The sequence below is a fragment of the Aulonocara stuartgranti genome, assembly GCF_965226115.1.
Source record: "Aulonocara stuartgranti genome assembly, chromosome: 16".
Lineage (NCBI taxonomy): Eukaryota > Metazoa > Chordata > Actinopteri > Cichliformes > Cichlidae > Aulonocara > Aulonocara stuartgranti.
Window position 1 is genome coordinate 19,122,509 of NC_138952.1, and position 17,143 is coordinate 19,139,651.

The 17,143-nt window shown below is 40.5% G+C and overlaps 1 protein-coding gene across 1 annotated transcript; it reads left to right on the plus strand.

Annotated features, from left to right (window-relative positions):
• Positions 1-3,399: 3,399 nt before the first annotated feature.
• Positions 3,400-16,594, plus strand: chaf1b (chromatin assembly factor 1, subunit B). The gene is made up of 14 exons (XM_082508409.1): positions 3,400-3,503; positions 3,865-4,020; positions 5,945-6,077; positions 6,230-6,350; positions 6,520-6,623; positions 6,710-6,806; positions 8,471-8,555; positions 8,880-8,973; positions 9,071-9,140; positions 9,238-9,329; positions 9,426-9,585; positions 10,827-11,363; positions 13,803-13,891; positions 15,976-16,594. The coding sequence occupies exons 2-14, from the start codon at positions 3,895-3,897 to the stop codon at positions 16,068-16,070; spliced, it is 1,803 nt and encodes a 600-aa protein (XP_082364535.1). The 5' UTR covers positions 3,400-3,503; positions 3,865-3,894; the 3' UTR covers positions 16,071-16,594.
• Positions 16,595-17,143: the final 549 nt, after the last annotated feature.

Below are 17,143 nucleotides of genomic sequence, written 5' to 3' on the forward strand. Positions count from 1 at the left end.
CAACCTGGTATTGAGTGAAGGTGATGGGTGGGGGAGGGGTGTCAGGAATCTCACAGGAGGCAACATGTGAAGAGAGAGGCTGGCACAGTGGTGTGGCTCTGGATTCCAGGCTGACTGCAGGTGAGGTTGTGGGGGTGGGAGCAGACACTGTGGTGTCGAATCTATTGAAAAACAGATTCAACTCGTCGGCTCTATTCTCACCTCCCTCAGCTCCCCTGCTGTTGGTTGGCCTGAATCCAGTGATGGTCTTCATGCCCCTCCACACCTCTCTCATGCTGTTCTGCTGGAGTTTCCACTCCAGCTTCCTCCTGTAATTGTCCTTAGCCTCTCTGATCTTGTCCTTTAGTAACACCTGGACCTTCCTCACCTCCTCTTTGTTGCCCCCTCTGAAAGCCCTCTTCTTGTTGTTGAGGAGGGCTTTGATGTCCTTAGTCACCCACGGCTTGTTATTTGGGTAACAATGAACAGTCTGAGCTGGAACAATGGAGTCGGTGCAGAAAGTTATGTAGTCTGTGATACACTCAGTAAGCCCATTGATGTCCTCGGCGTGAGGCTCACAGAGTGTTTCCCAGTCGGTCACCTCGAAACAGCCCTGTAGTTCCGCTATTGCCTCCTCTGACCACCTCCTAACAGTCCTGGTGGTCACAGGTTCCCTCCTCACAATTGGCACATAGCGGGGGGTGAGGTGAATCAGGTTATGATCTGACCTACCAAGTGGGGGGAGGGAGGAGGAGCTGTATGCATCCTTGACGTTAGCATACAGTAATATCCCAGCCCTACATTAGCTTGTTTAATGGTTAAGACACTGCAGGTACCACCACTTACTACAGACACCGATGCAAGTTTGTAATAGTCTGGTAATTTAGACTGAAAGAATATACAAACAATATTAACTCACATTATATATGTTAATTACTAATTTGCTTATCGCATAATTTCGGTTACCATTAGCTAACTGGAGCTAGCTAACATTGGCCTTTCATGGTTTTCGATAAACAGCCCACATACCTGTAAAATGACAACACCCCAGTAAAAGTCCACATATATAAAGGGTCTACACTCTTTCTCACTGGTGTGTTAGCTTTAAAATCCTATTTACCTTCAAGTGTAAAACTCCAGATGGTAGTAGATTTTCCAAAGCGAGAGACAAAAATGGCGGACAGTGCAGCCGATTTTTCCTTTCCAGGGGGCGGAGCTTGAGGATAAAACACGACTAACTTGTTTCTTTTCAACATGATTTGTTCTAAAAGAATGAATATTCTTAAAGAATATGTGAAAATTAAAAGACAAAAATATGTTTAGATGTGAAATTTAAATTAGTCATGCTGGATATATGAAGTAATTCTATGCAGATTCAACAACCACCCTATTGCATTTTTTTCAGTGTAGATAGGGGGCAGGGTTTAATAAGAATATTTTCTTCTTCCTGCTCCTTTTCACACATGGTTGTAGTGCTTTATTGATAGAAAGTGTGGTTGGTTTGTTTGATCTGTTGTACCAAGTGTGAAATAAATAAATAAAATGAAATGAAATAACTTTTATCCAAATACTACTTGGTCACTTAAATACTACATGTTGTCTTCACATTGCATACAGTTCAACAAAGTCTAGATCCTGGTTACCATAAAAATTTAATGGGTCTACAACAACTACCATCCCCCTATCTTTATCCTGGTGACAGCAGGGCCGGGAAATAACCCTGAAGTGATAGGTTCCCCGGCAGGGTACACCCCGGACAGCCAACCAGTCTATCAGATAGAAACAAACAGCCGTTTACCCTTACATTCATGGATAATTTAGAATCATCAATTAACCTAGCTCTAATAACTGCATGGCTTTTTCTCTCACACTGGAAACCAGAATTTCGTACAGATCTTTAAAGCCTGAGGCAATTGTGTTAAATACACGCGAGATGCTTACGTAAATCCAAGGGCTGGCCCCTTTTTGTCTTTTTTTCATTGTGTTCCTCCTTCAATTAAATCTCACTCACAACAATGTGGCGCTCCGAAATAAGGCTCACACCGTTAATTCATCATTTTCACTCTGTACCACTGCTCCTTATCAGGCTGTGTGAAGCACAGTAAACAATTCAGTGGAGGCCTTAAGCCATAAACAGACATCACGCACAGACATTGTTTTCATAACCAAACTGCCTTAGACCCTGTCCACTTACAGACCTTTGAATCATTCAAAGATAATAAAAAAAATGGACCAATTTTTTTTTTTTTACCAAATTCAACCAGTGTTGTGTCTACAGATAATGGAAAACTTAGCAAAGAAACAATTTTAGATTTTATCTTCAGGCAGTTTATTACCAGCACCCTGTCACAAAAGCATCTCTTCCCATTTCTTAACAGTTTGACAGCCATAGCATAAGATAAGATAAGATGACCTTTATTAGTCCCACAGGTGGGAAATTTGTTTTGTTACAGCAAAAGTGAAAAGTTATGTAGAAGAAATTAGAAAACACTGGAATGCAATAAAATAAAATAAAATACTATATACAATACATACAACTGAGTAAGAAAATACAAAAGTACAACTTCGTCAGAAGAAGAATTGTACAAGAATTGCACATATAGCAGTCTTATTGCACGTGTGAGGGTTTGATCAGCTGCAAAAGTCTTTGTTGTGGAGTCTGACAGCAGTGGGGAGGAAAGACCTGCGAAATCTCTCCGTCCCACACCGTGGGTGCCGCAGTCTCCCACTGAAGGGGCTGCTCAGTGCTGTCAGAGTCTCTTGCATGGGGTGGGAGATGTTGTCCAACAGGGATGACAGCTTAGCCGCCATTCTCCTGTCACTCACTCCACTGGGTCCAGAGGGCATCCTAGAACAGAGTACTAGAACATAGTATTTTTATGAACTAGAGAACTTGTCATATTTCAGCATGCTGTGCTTTGTGTGCCTAAACCATTTTAGGAAACTGGCCAAGTGAAGGTAAAAACAAAAGGCGAGGCTTAAAAACACTGAGTGTTTAAAATTACCTGTAAAACACTGTGGAGACTGTCATAGTTTAGGGCTACATTTCGGTAAGTGGTACTGGAGATTGACAACATCAATACTGATGGAATTATGAACAGAGACGACTACCATTAGATTTTCATCCACTTTCATGATGGCAATGGTCCCAAATTCACGGTCAATTCAGTAAAAACATACCTGAGTAGGAAAAACACACAATGCTATACTATCAGTAATTGATTAGTCTCCCCCCCCCTTTTTATTATTTTTTATTTTTTATTTTTTTTTAATTCTGTATATCAACGTATGTTTGCACGCTTCACTAAGTCGCCATGTCTGGTGTTTATTACATAGTAAATATATGAAGAAATGAGGGGATGGCCAAAGATCTTTGCGGATTACGTCAGGAAAAAAACAAAAAGTCAAGACTATCAATTGTCCCCGCCCTTTCCGTGTTTTTGTCCAATCACGGCAGACCGGAAGTTTTGAGAGTCTGGAACGCGGGAGTTTACCAATTCTGACTGAGCAGGACAACAGAGAAGGTAAATACTGTCACGTACTTCCAGTTATCTTCGTTCAGATTAATAAGCATTTGTAATTCGTCTGCATTTATAACGGGCACGCTCCTTAGCTAACAGTAACTTAACACAAATGTTCATGAATGGGAATGATGTCCACTGTGTTTAGCCGTAAACCAGTCCAGCTAACCTGCCAGTTTAACTGCTAACGTGTTAGCCAGCTGTGCTCTATATGTTAGTGCAGCCAAATGAGCGGCTTTATCAAACTGTTTTCTCTAATCCGTATTTCAGAGTCCATTGTTGTACGTTTTGCTAACTAATGCGTTCATATGAGTTGATTGAAAACGATCTAGGTGGTGAATTTACCGTGTTTTTATCCCTTGAGGTCGGTGCCGAATATAAAAATTGAAAAGAAATGAAGGTGGTAACGTGTGAGATAGCATGGCACAACAAGGAGCCAGTGTACAGTCTGGACTTTCAGCACAGCTCAGATGGACGCATTCATCGACTGGCCACAGCTGGAGTGGACACCACAGTCAGGGTGAGTGGAGACAGCGGTCAGAACATCAGGTTAACTCCGTAAGAGGTCGACGATTTTTATTTTGTTTTTAATTAAATAAAATGTGAAATAAAGAAGAAAAAAAAACAGTGATTTAGTCTATAAATGCAGCAGGAAGAAGCGAGTCTCACGGATGTAGAAGACGCAGGTATTTGTACCCATCAGTTGTTTTTTTCTTCATTAATTGGTCATAAAAACACTTAGCTTAAGAATAAGGACACAGAAACAGAGATAATATGGAGAAAATTTTTTTTGTTAACTTTCTGAACAGTCCCAGTGCAGGTAGACAGAGTACAGTTGTAATTATAATCTTCCATATACTCATCATGAATGTCATGGTCATTTTGGGCTTTTAATGACTTAAGAAAAATAAGAATCTAGTACACAAGTATGAATTTAAAATTTAATGCTTGCTTGCTTTATCCTTTCTAAAACCAGTTATGGATGTGTGTTTGGTATCATTCTTCTGTTGGAACACCTGTTTTACTGCTGATTTGAGGTTAAGTTGAATAATTTGGTGGTAATTCTCCTATAAGATTCCATCTGTTAGGTAGGAGGTTCAAAGGTAAGGTAAAGTTTATCACCATGGGTTTAATCTGGTCAGAATGCAAAGAAAACAGCCTAACCATTGATTTTCCTTATGTACTGGATTATTTCACTTTAACTTAAAGGAAGACACACATGGACTACTAAACTCTAAAAGAGAAAACAAGGTTGGACTTTAAATCATTAACTTGAACATAAATGTTTAAACTCAGAAGAACAAATCAAACTGACCTCAGCCGCCGCCCTATGTGGGAGTGAAAAGAGTGAGTGAAAGGGAGTGCAGTCCTTATACAATGTATGCCAGGTGAGTTTATTTAAGGCACAAAGAAAATCAAGAACCAATCAGTGTTGAGAAAGTCAAGAGTGGAAACGAGGTAAATTGCGGTCATGTGAGGGAGAATGAGGAAAACAGGAAACAGAATAAGAATCTTTTACTACATCATCCACTTTGTGCAATCTACCAGTACCACTTACAAAACAGCCCTGGAGCATGATGCTGCCACAACCGTGCTTAAAGTTAGTACAGTGTTCTTGGGTGTGAAAACCTCACCATTACCTCACCATAATTCTTCTCCAGAAGGCCCTCGTTCACGTGGGCATTTCAGTCAAACTTAAAGGTGTCAGTTTTGGAGCAGGGGCATCTTTCTCAGGCAGAATCCTACAATCTACATCTACAATTCTCCTTCTTAGATCTTCACAGAGTTTCTTGGATTTTGAAGGACCAGAGTGTATGTAGAAATCTGGCCACAACTGTACATTTAAGCAAGTGTTTCACTGTGCATTTGTCAGGGTGATTATTGACCTTTTGTTTACAGAGACTTTTTCAGGCCCGCTTTAGCCCTTATAGAATGCCTCTCTTAAGGCCCATAGGATACTGGTTAACACAACAAGTCAAAGATCCTTAGTCTGAGATCTGGAGGAGGCACAAATCCCTGGGAGGGTTGCATCAGGAAAGGCATCCTGTATAACACTCTTTGCCAAATCAGATAAGGAGAACTACTCACTGTGGTGGCCCCTTGTGACTAACAGAGCAGTCAAAAGTAGTCCTGTTTTTGTTTTTTCCTTCTCAGACACTGGTGACAGTCTCTAAGTCATGATGCACCATCAAGCAATGCGATGTTTTCATGTTTGCGTACAGCAAGGTTTTAAATTATCAAGGCACGTGACATCCTTAAAGGGATGATCCACCTAATAGCAGTTATTTAAGTATTAAGATTTTTAATACATTTACCCTTTTTTGTAACCTTTATCCTACTAAAATTAATCTGTGGACGGAGTATTGTTTGTGAAGAGCTGTATGTTGCACGGACAATTTACCGAGAATTTTTAATGATCTCTTTTCCTAATGATGTTTTTGCAGCTGTGGCGGGTGGATGCTGGTCCAGACGGGAAGGCGGTGGTAGAGTTTCTGTCTAATCTGGCTAGACATACAAAAGCTGTCAACGTAGTGCGCTTTAGCCCCAACGGAGAGCTGCTTGCTTCAGGAGGAGATGGTATGTTCCACGTAGTAGACAGACGCTTCTCAGCCTTTTCTCCATTGCAAACATGCGTGTTTCTATTTAAAAGCAACTGTTGTTTTTGTTCTCAAAACGAAACATATTTTTTTAAGAAACAATAATAGAGGCCTTTTAACGTTTTGATGTAGATGCAATAATTCTGCTGTGGAAGCTCAACGACTCCAAGGAGCTCGAGCAGGCCTCTGTGTTTCAGGAGGATGAGGATGCTCAGCTAAACAAGGAGAGCTGGACTGTGGTCAAAACGCTTAGGTACGCTAGAACAGCAAGTGCTAATGTTTGCTAAGGTCAACGAAGTGAGACTCAGTCATAAATGGTGTTTAATTACTTTGTGTGGCACTCTGGTTGTTGAAGCTTTTATAACTATAATGCCCATGAGATGTGGTTATAGAAAGGAGTTTGCTATCTGATTTCTTTCCAGAGGGCACATAGAGGATGTGTATGACATCTGCTGGACACGTGATGGAAACTTCATGGTGTCTGGATCTGTTGATAACACAGCTATCATGTGGGACATCAATAAAGGTTTGTGGGTGCATACATTTTATCTGTGATGCTTTTATCTGGTGTTATTTTTGACTTTCTGTCTATTTTGTTGTTTGTGTTTTTAGGACAGAAGCTTTCTATCTTGAATGACCACAAGAGCTACGTGCAGGGGGTTACCTGGGATCCCCAAGGACAATATATTGCCACTCTCAGCTGTGATAGGTGATTCAAACATGGATTATACTCACTGGCGACTTTATTAGGGACACATTACTAAGTCACCTGGTGGATCCTCTTTTAACACCAGAACTGCTTTAATTCTACATCACTTAGGCTACGTCCACACGTACACGGGTATTTTTGAAAACTGAGATTTTCCGTTTTAGTTTAAAAAAAAAAAATCCCGTCCATACGTAAACGCAGAAATGAAGGAAAACGCTGCTATGAACATGCCAAAGCAGCAGGTGGCGCTAGATTCCTAACCGTGCAGAAATGTTGGCCAATCAGAAGTCTAGAAGCCTCGGCGGGAAAAAGTAAACAAAGCTGGGGCATAGAAGCAGAACAGAGTCGTATGTGTGGAGGGACAGTAACTGTGTGTATATGTAAGCATTTAAACACTGCAGAGAGTAGAATTAACAGTATTGTAGAAATTCATTTCACCGAAACAATAACGTGGCGCACAGTGTGACGTCAAAAAATGCGCACACCTTTGACGCTGCGTTTTCTCCGTTTTTCTCGTCTACAGGTAAATGCAAAAACGGAGTTTTCAAAATATCCACCCTGGCCAGAGTTTTTAAAAATCTCTGTTTTCAGTGACCGAAAACGCCGTTTACGTGTGGACGAAAGGTGGAAACGCATAGAAAAATCTGCGTTTTCAAAAATACCCGTGTACGTGTGGATGTAGCCTTAGATTCAAGAAGGTGCCTAAAACATTCCTCAGCTATTGACATGATGTGAGCACACAGTTGCTGCAGATTTGTCGGCTGCATAGCATTTATGTGAATCTTCTTTTCCTCTACATTGTAATGGCGCTCTATTAGATTGGGATATGGTGACTGTGGAGGCTGTTTGACTACAGTGAACTCAGTGACTTCATCAGAAAACCAGTTTTAGATTACTTGAGCTTTGTGACATGACACGTTATCCTGTTGGGTACACTGTGCCCATAAAGCCGTGGACATGGTCAGCAACAATAGTCAGGTAGGCTATAGCATTTAAACGATGTTCAGCTGGTACTAACGAGCCCAAAGTGTGCCAAGAAAATATCCCCCACACCTTAACACCTCTATCAGCCTGAGCTATTGATGCAAGGCAGGTTGGATCCATGCTTTCATGTTGTTTACACCAAAGTCTGACCCTGTCATTTGCAGCACAAATTGATACTCATCAGACCACACAACATTTTTCCCAGTCTTCTATTGTCCACTTTTGGTGAGCCTGTGAGGATTTTAGCCTCAGTTTCCAGTTCTTAGCAGAGTGAAGTGACACTGTGTGTTCTGCTGCTGCTGGAGCCCATCTGCTTCAGTGGTTGAGGGATTCAGAGATGCTCTTCTGCTTACCTTAGGTGTAATAAGTGGTTATTTAAGTTTCTTTTGCCTTCCTATCAGTCCCTTAAATCACCTTTATTCCCTATTATGAAGCTCAGTTTTCACTTCAGCAGGTTGACTTGACAACGTCTGCTTGCCTAAATGCACTGAGTTGCTGTCATGTGATTGGCTGGTTAGATCTTTGCATTACCAAACAACTGAACAGGTGTAACTAACAAAGTGGGCAATGAGTGCAGTATTGTTCCTTATTAAATGATTGTATTTGATGTCGTGTAGGCACTGGCATTGATGTGTCAGCACGCTGATGCTCGGAATATTTTTGTTTCTCCTCCCATTCAGGGTGCTTCGTGTGTACAGCACTCACACCAAGAAGAAGGCCTTCAGTATCAGTAAAATGAGCTCTGGGCCGCTTGCAGAAGGAGAGGTCAGTTGTGCTTCTTTTTACAAACTCTCTTCAATGTCTTAAAGGTGGTTCTAATGTCTCAGTTACTTCTTTCCAATCATTTTTATTAGCACCAGTCTGGTCTCTCATAAATCTGAAATTCTGAGAAATCTGTGTTTCATCCAAGCTGATAGTTGCATGAGCCACAATACCTCTCTTAACTTTGCAAAAGGTGTTTTGAGGTTTTTCCTGCTTGTGTTATTCTTATTCCTTAACCTGCTCTTTAACAAGTTTATAAAATCAAATATAAGAAATTAAATGCTCTACCAAACTGTCCAGAGCGAGTTAGAACTGTTGCCTTTTCAGGTGAAGCAGTACAGGATGTTCCACGATGACAGCATGAGGTCTTTCTTTCGCCGTCTCTCATTCACACCAGACGGGTCATTCCTGCTTGCTCCCGGTAAACACAAAGCATGCTTTTGAAATCTTGTGTTCTAACAGTGCAACACTTTTTTTCTAATTTCGCCTCGCTGTTGTCTGCTTCTTTGAAACCTCAGCTGGATGCGTGGAGATAGGAGAAAACATCATGAATACCACCTACATCTTTTCCAGGAAGGGTCTAAAGAGGTATCTTTTGTGGACTGTTATTGTATTTACACCCTATTCAGAGTCTGTTAAAGTTTAATAATCTGTGTATATAAATATCTTTCTGTGTGTTTTATAGGCCTGTTGCTCACTTGCCGTGCCCATCTAAGGCTACACTGGCTGTGCGCTGCTGCCCTGTCTACTTTGAACTGAGGACAAAAAAAGGAGAAGGCAAGGACATTCAAGCAAGACTGATTATTTCGGACTAGTTTTCTTTTCTTGTGTTGTGTTCTTCGTGTCACTCCCATTCCCATTTCTTCCCTGCAGACGGTACTGTCCAGGCTCTTCCCAACGTATTCCAGCTGCCGTACCGTATGGTGTTTGCCGTGGCCTCTGAGGATTCAATCCTGTTGTATGACACGCAGCAGAAACTTCCATTTGGCCTTGTGTCCAACATCCACTACCACACACTCAGTGATCTCACATGGTAAACTTTCTTTTTAGCCGTTTTAGCACAGGTATCTATATTTAACTTTTCAAAAGCAAAAGATGACAGGAAGATATGATAATGTGCACACAAAAAAGTAATATGTATTTACTTATTTGTTAAAAACAGCCAAATCTGTATATTATTCACTTGTTTTGAGTGAAGCCTGATTTTCTTAAAGGAATATTTTGTCTTAAAAATACAAAACAACACAGCAATACATAAAAGCAGATAATCTGTACTCACAGAACACACACTTTGAGGTTATAAAGTACAAAACTTCATGGCATTGCCATCAAAACCACAGAAATCAGCAAAAGAGAGGAAGACAGAAGCAGGGAACAGCTAGTAATAGGCCAAATTCATCTTTTATATGATGGCTGCAGCAATTGGAATAAAAGACCTTTATTTGTCACCGTGATAAAGGGAAAGCTTTCACCTCTTGGAAGCCAATATAGATAGGGGTTAAAGAGTAGCAATGCCATGTGAAACATTTGCCTTAAAATGAAATGCGCCTAATTTGTCTTATGAGCTCCAGTAGATGTGCTTGCTTTGTCGACAGGCTTCAATCAGATACATAAGCCATGTATTGCTCAGCCAGAATATAGCTAGCATAAAGGTGGAATTTGGCGAGTGTTACTAAAGAACATGACTGGCTCAAATAACTCCTGTTATTCAGTTATTTGCCTGAAGATGCTTTATATTGTAAGGTACAGTAGGAAGGAAAAACTCTTTTAACAGGAAGAAACAGGAGCCAGAGTTTTATACAGTACGTGTTGATGAGTGAAAGTTGAGTAAAGAAAAAACATTCAGTGCATCAATATCTAGTCAAATGTGATGGACAAACAAGATTTTGAAAGATTTTTCTCCTTAAAGTTATACTTCTCCCACCACCTTTGCTGCATCTCTGCTGCTATCTATGGGCTAAATTATCAGTGACCAAACAGTTCATCCACTGCAGCACAATACTGCAAACTACCCAGTTTAGCCTGCACTTAGAGTCCAGCATAAGCTCTAAATAACATGAAGTTATCAGTTAATTTGTTGCTAAAGACATGATCGAACTTATAATAATAATTTCTTACAGTCAGTCTTACATTTAATAACCTGAAAACTTGTAACTTTGTGAGCATTCCTTAGTCTGATAATGATATTTTATGTGTGGATTTATGCCCATGAAGTAGAGAGGTGGATGGTAAACTGTAAATGTTTTACCATTAAGCAGACTTTATCCCTTGCAGGTCCCGTGATGGTTCCTTCCTGGCTGTGTCCTCCACAGACGGTTACTGCTCCTTCCTGTCATTCTCTCCTGGGGAGCTGGGCACTCCACTGAAAGAGCCGCCCACCCTGGAGGTCTTTGTCCCAAGCAGTGGTGTTGAGAAAAAAGGCAAGAAGGCATCATTGGCCAAAGGCTCATCTCCTATATCCCAGCCGTCACCCCCAGCCCCACCTGCCACATCCCAAGCTAACCAGGGCAAAGACGCCCCCTCTCTAACCTCCCCAGAGGAGAAGAAGAGCACCCCTCGTGCCAACTCCAAACCTCAGCCCCGCAGGATCACCCTCAACACCCTTGAGGGATGGGGAAAGCCCACTACTCCTAAAGCCACGGCCTCTGCAGCACCTCAGTCCTCAAAATCTGGGAGCACAAGCGCCCCTTCCACTCCCCAACCACGCGTAACCCCCCTCTCTCCATCCACACCAAAAGTCCTCAACAGTGCCAATACTCCTGGGCCCGCAACACCTAAGAGTGCTGCCACATCAAAAGGGCCCACTCCAAGGTAAATATTAGAGCAGCTGTCTTTGGGATTCTGTCAGGGTGGCAGAAAGTAAAACGGGTAAATAATGATGTACTTAGTACGGGTATGTTTTTATTTCTTTTGTATGCAAGTTGTTTTCTCGTGTAGCTGCCAATAGAAATTCAAAGCTGTTTCATTCAGTCTTTAAAAAAAGAAAGTGCTTCACACCCTCAACTTTCAAAAACATAAAAGTTTAATAGTTATTTTATTTAAAAAAATTAATTGCTTAAAGGGAAAGTATTGTACTCATTTCTAGCTCCACTTGGTCTCTTTGACAATAGGTTTTCATTATTATTCACAGTTCACAATAAGCCATATTTGTCTGAAACAAGCTGTTTTAGCTCGTTTGTCCTTAGACACCTTTCCTCTGTCTGCCTCTTACAAACAGAAGTTTTTGTGAAAACAGAACCGTGTGCCTGATTTTACCGGATTAAGGTTATCTATGACATCATACAGTTTCAAAAGTAGAAAAAAACAGTCTGAAACAGAGTTTACAACAGTGTATTCCCTGAGGCTCTCAGGAAGCCTTGTACATATTGGTATTTGTATAAACAGACACTTTATAACTGCTGCTTTTATACATGTAGACACAGTCAAGAGAGTGACAGCTAAAGCTCAAACCAAGCATAAGAATGGGGAGGAAAGAGGATTCAAGTGGTCTTTAACATGGCGTCGTTGTGCCAAATGGGCTGGTTTGAGTATTTCAGAAACTGCTGATCTGTTGAGATTTTCCTGCACAACAACTGGGTGAAATTTGCGTTGTTGATGTCAGAGATCAGTGGAGAATGACCAGCTTACTTCAAGTTGAATGGAAGGCAACAGTAACTCAAATAGAAGCTCTGTGCAAACAAGGTATCAAGACAAGCATCTCTGAATACACAACACCTTGAATCTTACGTGGATGGGCTACAGTAGCAGAAAACCACACCAGGTGCCACTGCTGTCTGCTAAGAACAGGAAACTGAGGCTACAGGTCACACAGGCTGATCAAAATTCAGCAATGGAAGTTTGGTAAAACATTGCCTTGAGTCATTTGGATGGATTGTTTGCTGTAAACAACATGGAAGCACCGATCATTCCTGTCTTTTATCATTGGTTCAAGGTGGTGTTTGTGGTGTAATCATGTGGAGGCCTGTATTCTTGGCATATTTGGGCCCTTAAGAGCAACTGAGCATTGTTTATATGCTGCAGCCTACCTGGTTAGTACTGATGCTAACCATGCCCATTCTGTTGTGACCACAGTGACTTCTAATTGGCTGCTTTCAGCAGGACAACGCACCATGTCACAAAGCTCACATCCTTTCAAACGAATTTCTTGAACTTGACATGAGTTTACTCAAATGGCCTTCAGAGTCCACAGATCTTAGTTTAATCTGAGCACCTTTGGTATGTGGTGGAACGGATGATTGATAAATCTGCAGCAGCTGTGTGACTTCTATCACGTATCAGGCCTTTTCTGAAAGCACAAGTTGGTCCTAGCAATGTGTACCTAATGAAGTGTCCCACAAGTGTATGTGGGGAAAAAAGGAAATCAAAAAACACCTCCTTAAAGAAAGAACTTATATGCTTGTACATATAATTTGTGGATGTTTTTTTTTTTTTTTTTTGACAGTAAAGTTTTAAACAAAAGCGTCTTTCAAATCCATGTTCCACAGTTTATTAGGAGTTGTGTCTAAAAATCTGTTATGAGGATGAGCGTCTCCAATTTTGAATATTATTCAAATATATTTTACAGGAAAGGGAAACTTGCTGAAACCCACTCGAGTGATCTAGAAACACAGTGGAATTATTCATTAAGCATGTAATGTAGAGATAATAAGTGTTGTTTGTGCAGCAGCAGCCTTAAAGCTTCACTGTGAGTATTAAAGCTTCTTTTTAGATGCAGCGTGGCGCGTGTGAAGAGTGCAGTTTGCCCTAAACTACAGCGTATGCTAATTTATGGAAATATATAATCTATTCAAATCTTTGACCGGACTCGTATTGACTACATCTACCCTCCTAGCCCCCTTGAATGCAGTTTGAGTTTTCAGAGTGTGAAAAGTAAGAAAACACTGTGCTCTTTATAGTGTATAATATGCCTTCTTTTGAATAAGTTAAGAGAAATATAAATAGCTCTATTTGCCGTGTGAGGTTTTTGTCGGTTAATATGTGCCCAGCACCTGCAGTGTGAACAAAGCCCTGTCTGGTATGAGGGATTCGTTGGACCCCCCACTGACTACAAAATAATAATCACTCTGTCAGACTGCTGGCAGACAATAGCAGGCCTGTGCATGCTTTTGCGTACCCCCTTTTTCACATCTGTAACTTGGAACGTTTGACTAATTTTCACTGTTGGGCAACAACAAAACAAAAGACGATAAATACACGTTGTGTTGCTTTGAGGTCTTTTCAGCATTGCTACTTTTTTCTCTTTGTTTGCAGGAGAGTATCTTTGACTCCCCTTGCACCCCGGTCTCCAGCTGTTGGCTCACTTTTCAGCCCTCTCTCCTCCACGGAAAAGGCCAAACACGGTTAGTAAGGTTTTCGCCGTCTTTTTTAATGCTGAACTTTCCACGATAATCAACTTTTATAATGGAGAGTCGAGTGAGATGCTTACAATTATTAGGTGGCAAGAGCCCAGGGATTGTTGTGGCCCTCCCTAGACTGAGTGATAGTAGCAACAACTTGTCTTATCCTATGTTTAAATCAGTGTATGTTATTGTGCCTTTATTACAGTACCATATTTGAGTTGGATTACCTCTTTATGTACACGCTCTTATAGCAAGCTTGTAGCAAGTTATGGATTTGTACTAGAGCTTAGAACATATATATATTTTTGAAGATCTATTTCACCTTGAGTCTTTTTGTAGCTTAAATTGTTTACTGACATCTCTGACTATGACACAGCTACAGATGCATTCAAAGAAGCAGGAAACAAAAGCAGTCAGACAGGTTGCAAACAAGCCAGCGGCATAGTTTGATTAGGTGAGCCACTTTGTTTGGGAGTGAACATCAAAGTAAGCAAACCTGAAAGGGCTATATTAATTCTTCAGTGCTAAACTTTTGGTCTGGTTGATACATTTTAGCCCATTCTTCTTTATAATGTTGCTTCGGTTCACTGAAGTTTTCAGGAATTTATTTATGCATATCTCTCTTAAAGTCATGCAGTTAGTTACGACTGACTGGACCTTTGAGCTGTGCTTAGGATCTTTGTCCTTTTGCACGAAGCCTTTTAGCCAAGCTTTAGATGTGAGACACAAGGCCTCACATTTGATGCTGTTATGATCAGTCACACTGATTATTTTGCTGTCAGCTAAATGGCTGCTTTTACAACGAACTATAATTTTAGAAAAATATGAAAAGGTTATATGCATGAAACAGAATGTACTTAACTCTGCACTGTAACCTTCCAGGTAACCTCCCAAGAAATGTGCCTACACGTTAGGTCGACACCATTTGATTGGCGTGGAAGGCGTAAATTATGACATAGATCTTCCACTGAAGCGTTTCTTTTATTAACGAGCAATAATAAGTATTCAAAGGAAGCTCCACCTCTTTGCTCTTTGCGGTGTGTAAACAGACTCTAGCTCCACATTAAACTGGGCCATCATCATCATCTCTGCTGCTGTTGTGGTATCAGTGTGCGTGTGCTTAATGTCAAACTTTTTATTCACACGCCGATCCTAAATAGATTTGTATTGCAGGTCTGTTTTTAGTCGCAAATGGGGTTCACGTTTCCATGGTGACCATGATGTGCTATAGAGCCCTAAACAGTTATTTAAATTTCACAGCTCTATCATTAAGACATGGGAGAATCTGATGAGCTCATAATTGAGTATTTCATTAATTAATGTTCAGATTATTTCTCAGCGTATTTTTGTTTATTCTTGCACCTTCAGCCCTGATGGTGTTTAATGTACAAAACCCCCCAAAACATCATGCAGTGCAGAAAACCCAGAATTAATGCCGAAGTCCTGCTTTCTAGTAGCAGATCATGGCAGGGCTGGCAAAATCGCTAGCCCTGCCATCATATAGCCCCGGGACGTCGGGCTAGCGATTTTGCGAGCCCTGCATGGGGGTGCCAAAGAAGCCCAAATCATTACCCCTCGAACACTGTGGTTCACAGTTTGCAAAAGGTGTTTACGCTGATATGCTGTGTTTTCACCAAACATCTCCATTATTGTCAAATCAAACTTTAGGTATCATGTTCTTTTTAGAGAGAAGAGGCTCGTTTTCATTGTTTCATTCCAAATCAGTCTTTTTTAATTGCATTGTCATGAGTCTGAGACGTAGCTGTTGAGCATTGCACAATCTGACCTTGAGTTGAATTTGCTGCGGCACGAGGAAGATTGTGACATTGCGTTAACACATATCTGAATCCTCCAGACCAGCAAACTGCTAGAACTTGTGCTCACACTTGCTGAAAAATGATTTGGTACATTTGATTGGAATTACCTGGCTACTACTTAGCCTCTTAATTGCTATGCAAACAGTAAAGGTGGGCTTACATTTTTTCACAGGACTGGGGAAATGTTGCTTTTCGCATGACTGTACACGCAGCAGAAGATCACACAGAAACAGGCTATGACGTGTAACCTTCTTTTTATTTCACCAGATCGTCCTTCTCCTCCCACTGATCCAGTGTGCCAGCCTCCAGAATCTAAACGACCCAAGACCACCCAAGAAAAGACCAGCGTCACCAAGGAGTAGTATAAACTGAGAAAAGTGTGGTGCTGTAAAATAAGACTAGAGTATATAAAGCAGAATGGAAGTTGAAGACGCATCAGCAAAAGAGCACTGAGGCTCCACATGAATTCACAGTGTTGTGTGCAATAGCATTGCCTTTGCGTCATATTGATCTTAGCGACTGGAGCTTTACATTTCACTTTATGTACTCAGTTATAAAGCAGACTGTATTGCAGTTTATGTCCTTTATTCTTTTTTTAAAGGTGTTTTGTATCATACGATAAACAAGTAATGAGTTAATTGTATTATATTTGTGTTGTGTGAAATTTAAAAGCTTGAGTCAAGTTGTTTCACTTCTCCAGAACATGATTGTGAAGAGAAAACTGTACTGAAAACCTGTAGAAGACAATAACAAGCACTTGAAGGGTTTTGACTTTGTGTGAGCTTTGAGTTTATATAGCATGCTGAAGACTTTGGTTGAATAGGGTGACTTCTGTTGTTAAGCATTTGCATTTTCTTATTGTCTAATAAAAGATGTTTGATATAAAGTGCAAGTTCTGGTGGTTTATCACATGGTATCTAAATAATAAATAATTAAAAAGAATATTTACCTAATAGTAATTAATTACCTGACAGAAGTGAGGTCAAAGTGATTTGAAGGCGGGCAGTTACATTTTAAAAACAAATTGTAACGTTAATCTCCCTTTCTTTGCATTGCTAATAACATTTTAACCATATTTGTTATTTCTATTGTGCCCTTCATGTTAACATGTCAGTTTACTGATATAAATTGCCATGGTCTAAATTGTGCATTATCAGTGCTGTCAGTAATAAACCTTTTGAGTTATAAAAACAATTCTTCATTCATTACCCTAAAGCAACAGTCTTTACAAATTCACCCACCATCATCTTCAAGCTCTATTAAATTAATTAATGATGCTGTACTTCAGTGCAACAATCTTTGAAAAGTAGACGGAAGCACCAAAATTTGTGTTTGTCTCTCTAGTGCCATCCATTCAAAAAATCCCATTGCACACTTGGAAAATTCCAGATGTTCTATTATAGGCATTGTTTCCCTTTTAGGAAGCAGTTTTACT

Bases quoted from the DNA above. Each gene is read 5' to 3' on its own strand.
- chaf1b (XM_082508409.1), top strand. From the start codon at position 3,895: ATGAAGGTGGTAACGTGTGAGATAGCATGGCACAACAAGGAGCCAGTG. The intron at 6,078-6,229 runs GTATGTTCCACG...GTTTTGATGTAG, and splicing joins GCTTGCTTCAGGAGGAGATG to ATGCAATAATTCTGCTGTGG. The intron at 9,141-9,237 runs GTATCTTTTGTG...TGTGTTTTATAG, and splicing joins TCCAGGAAGGGTCTAAAGAG to GCCTGTTGCTCACTTGCCGT.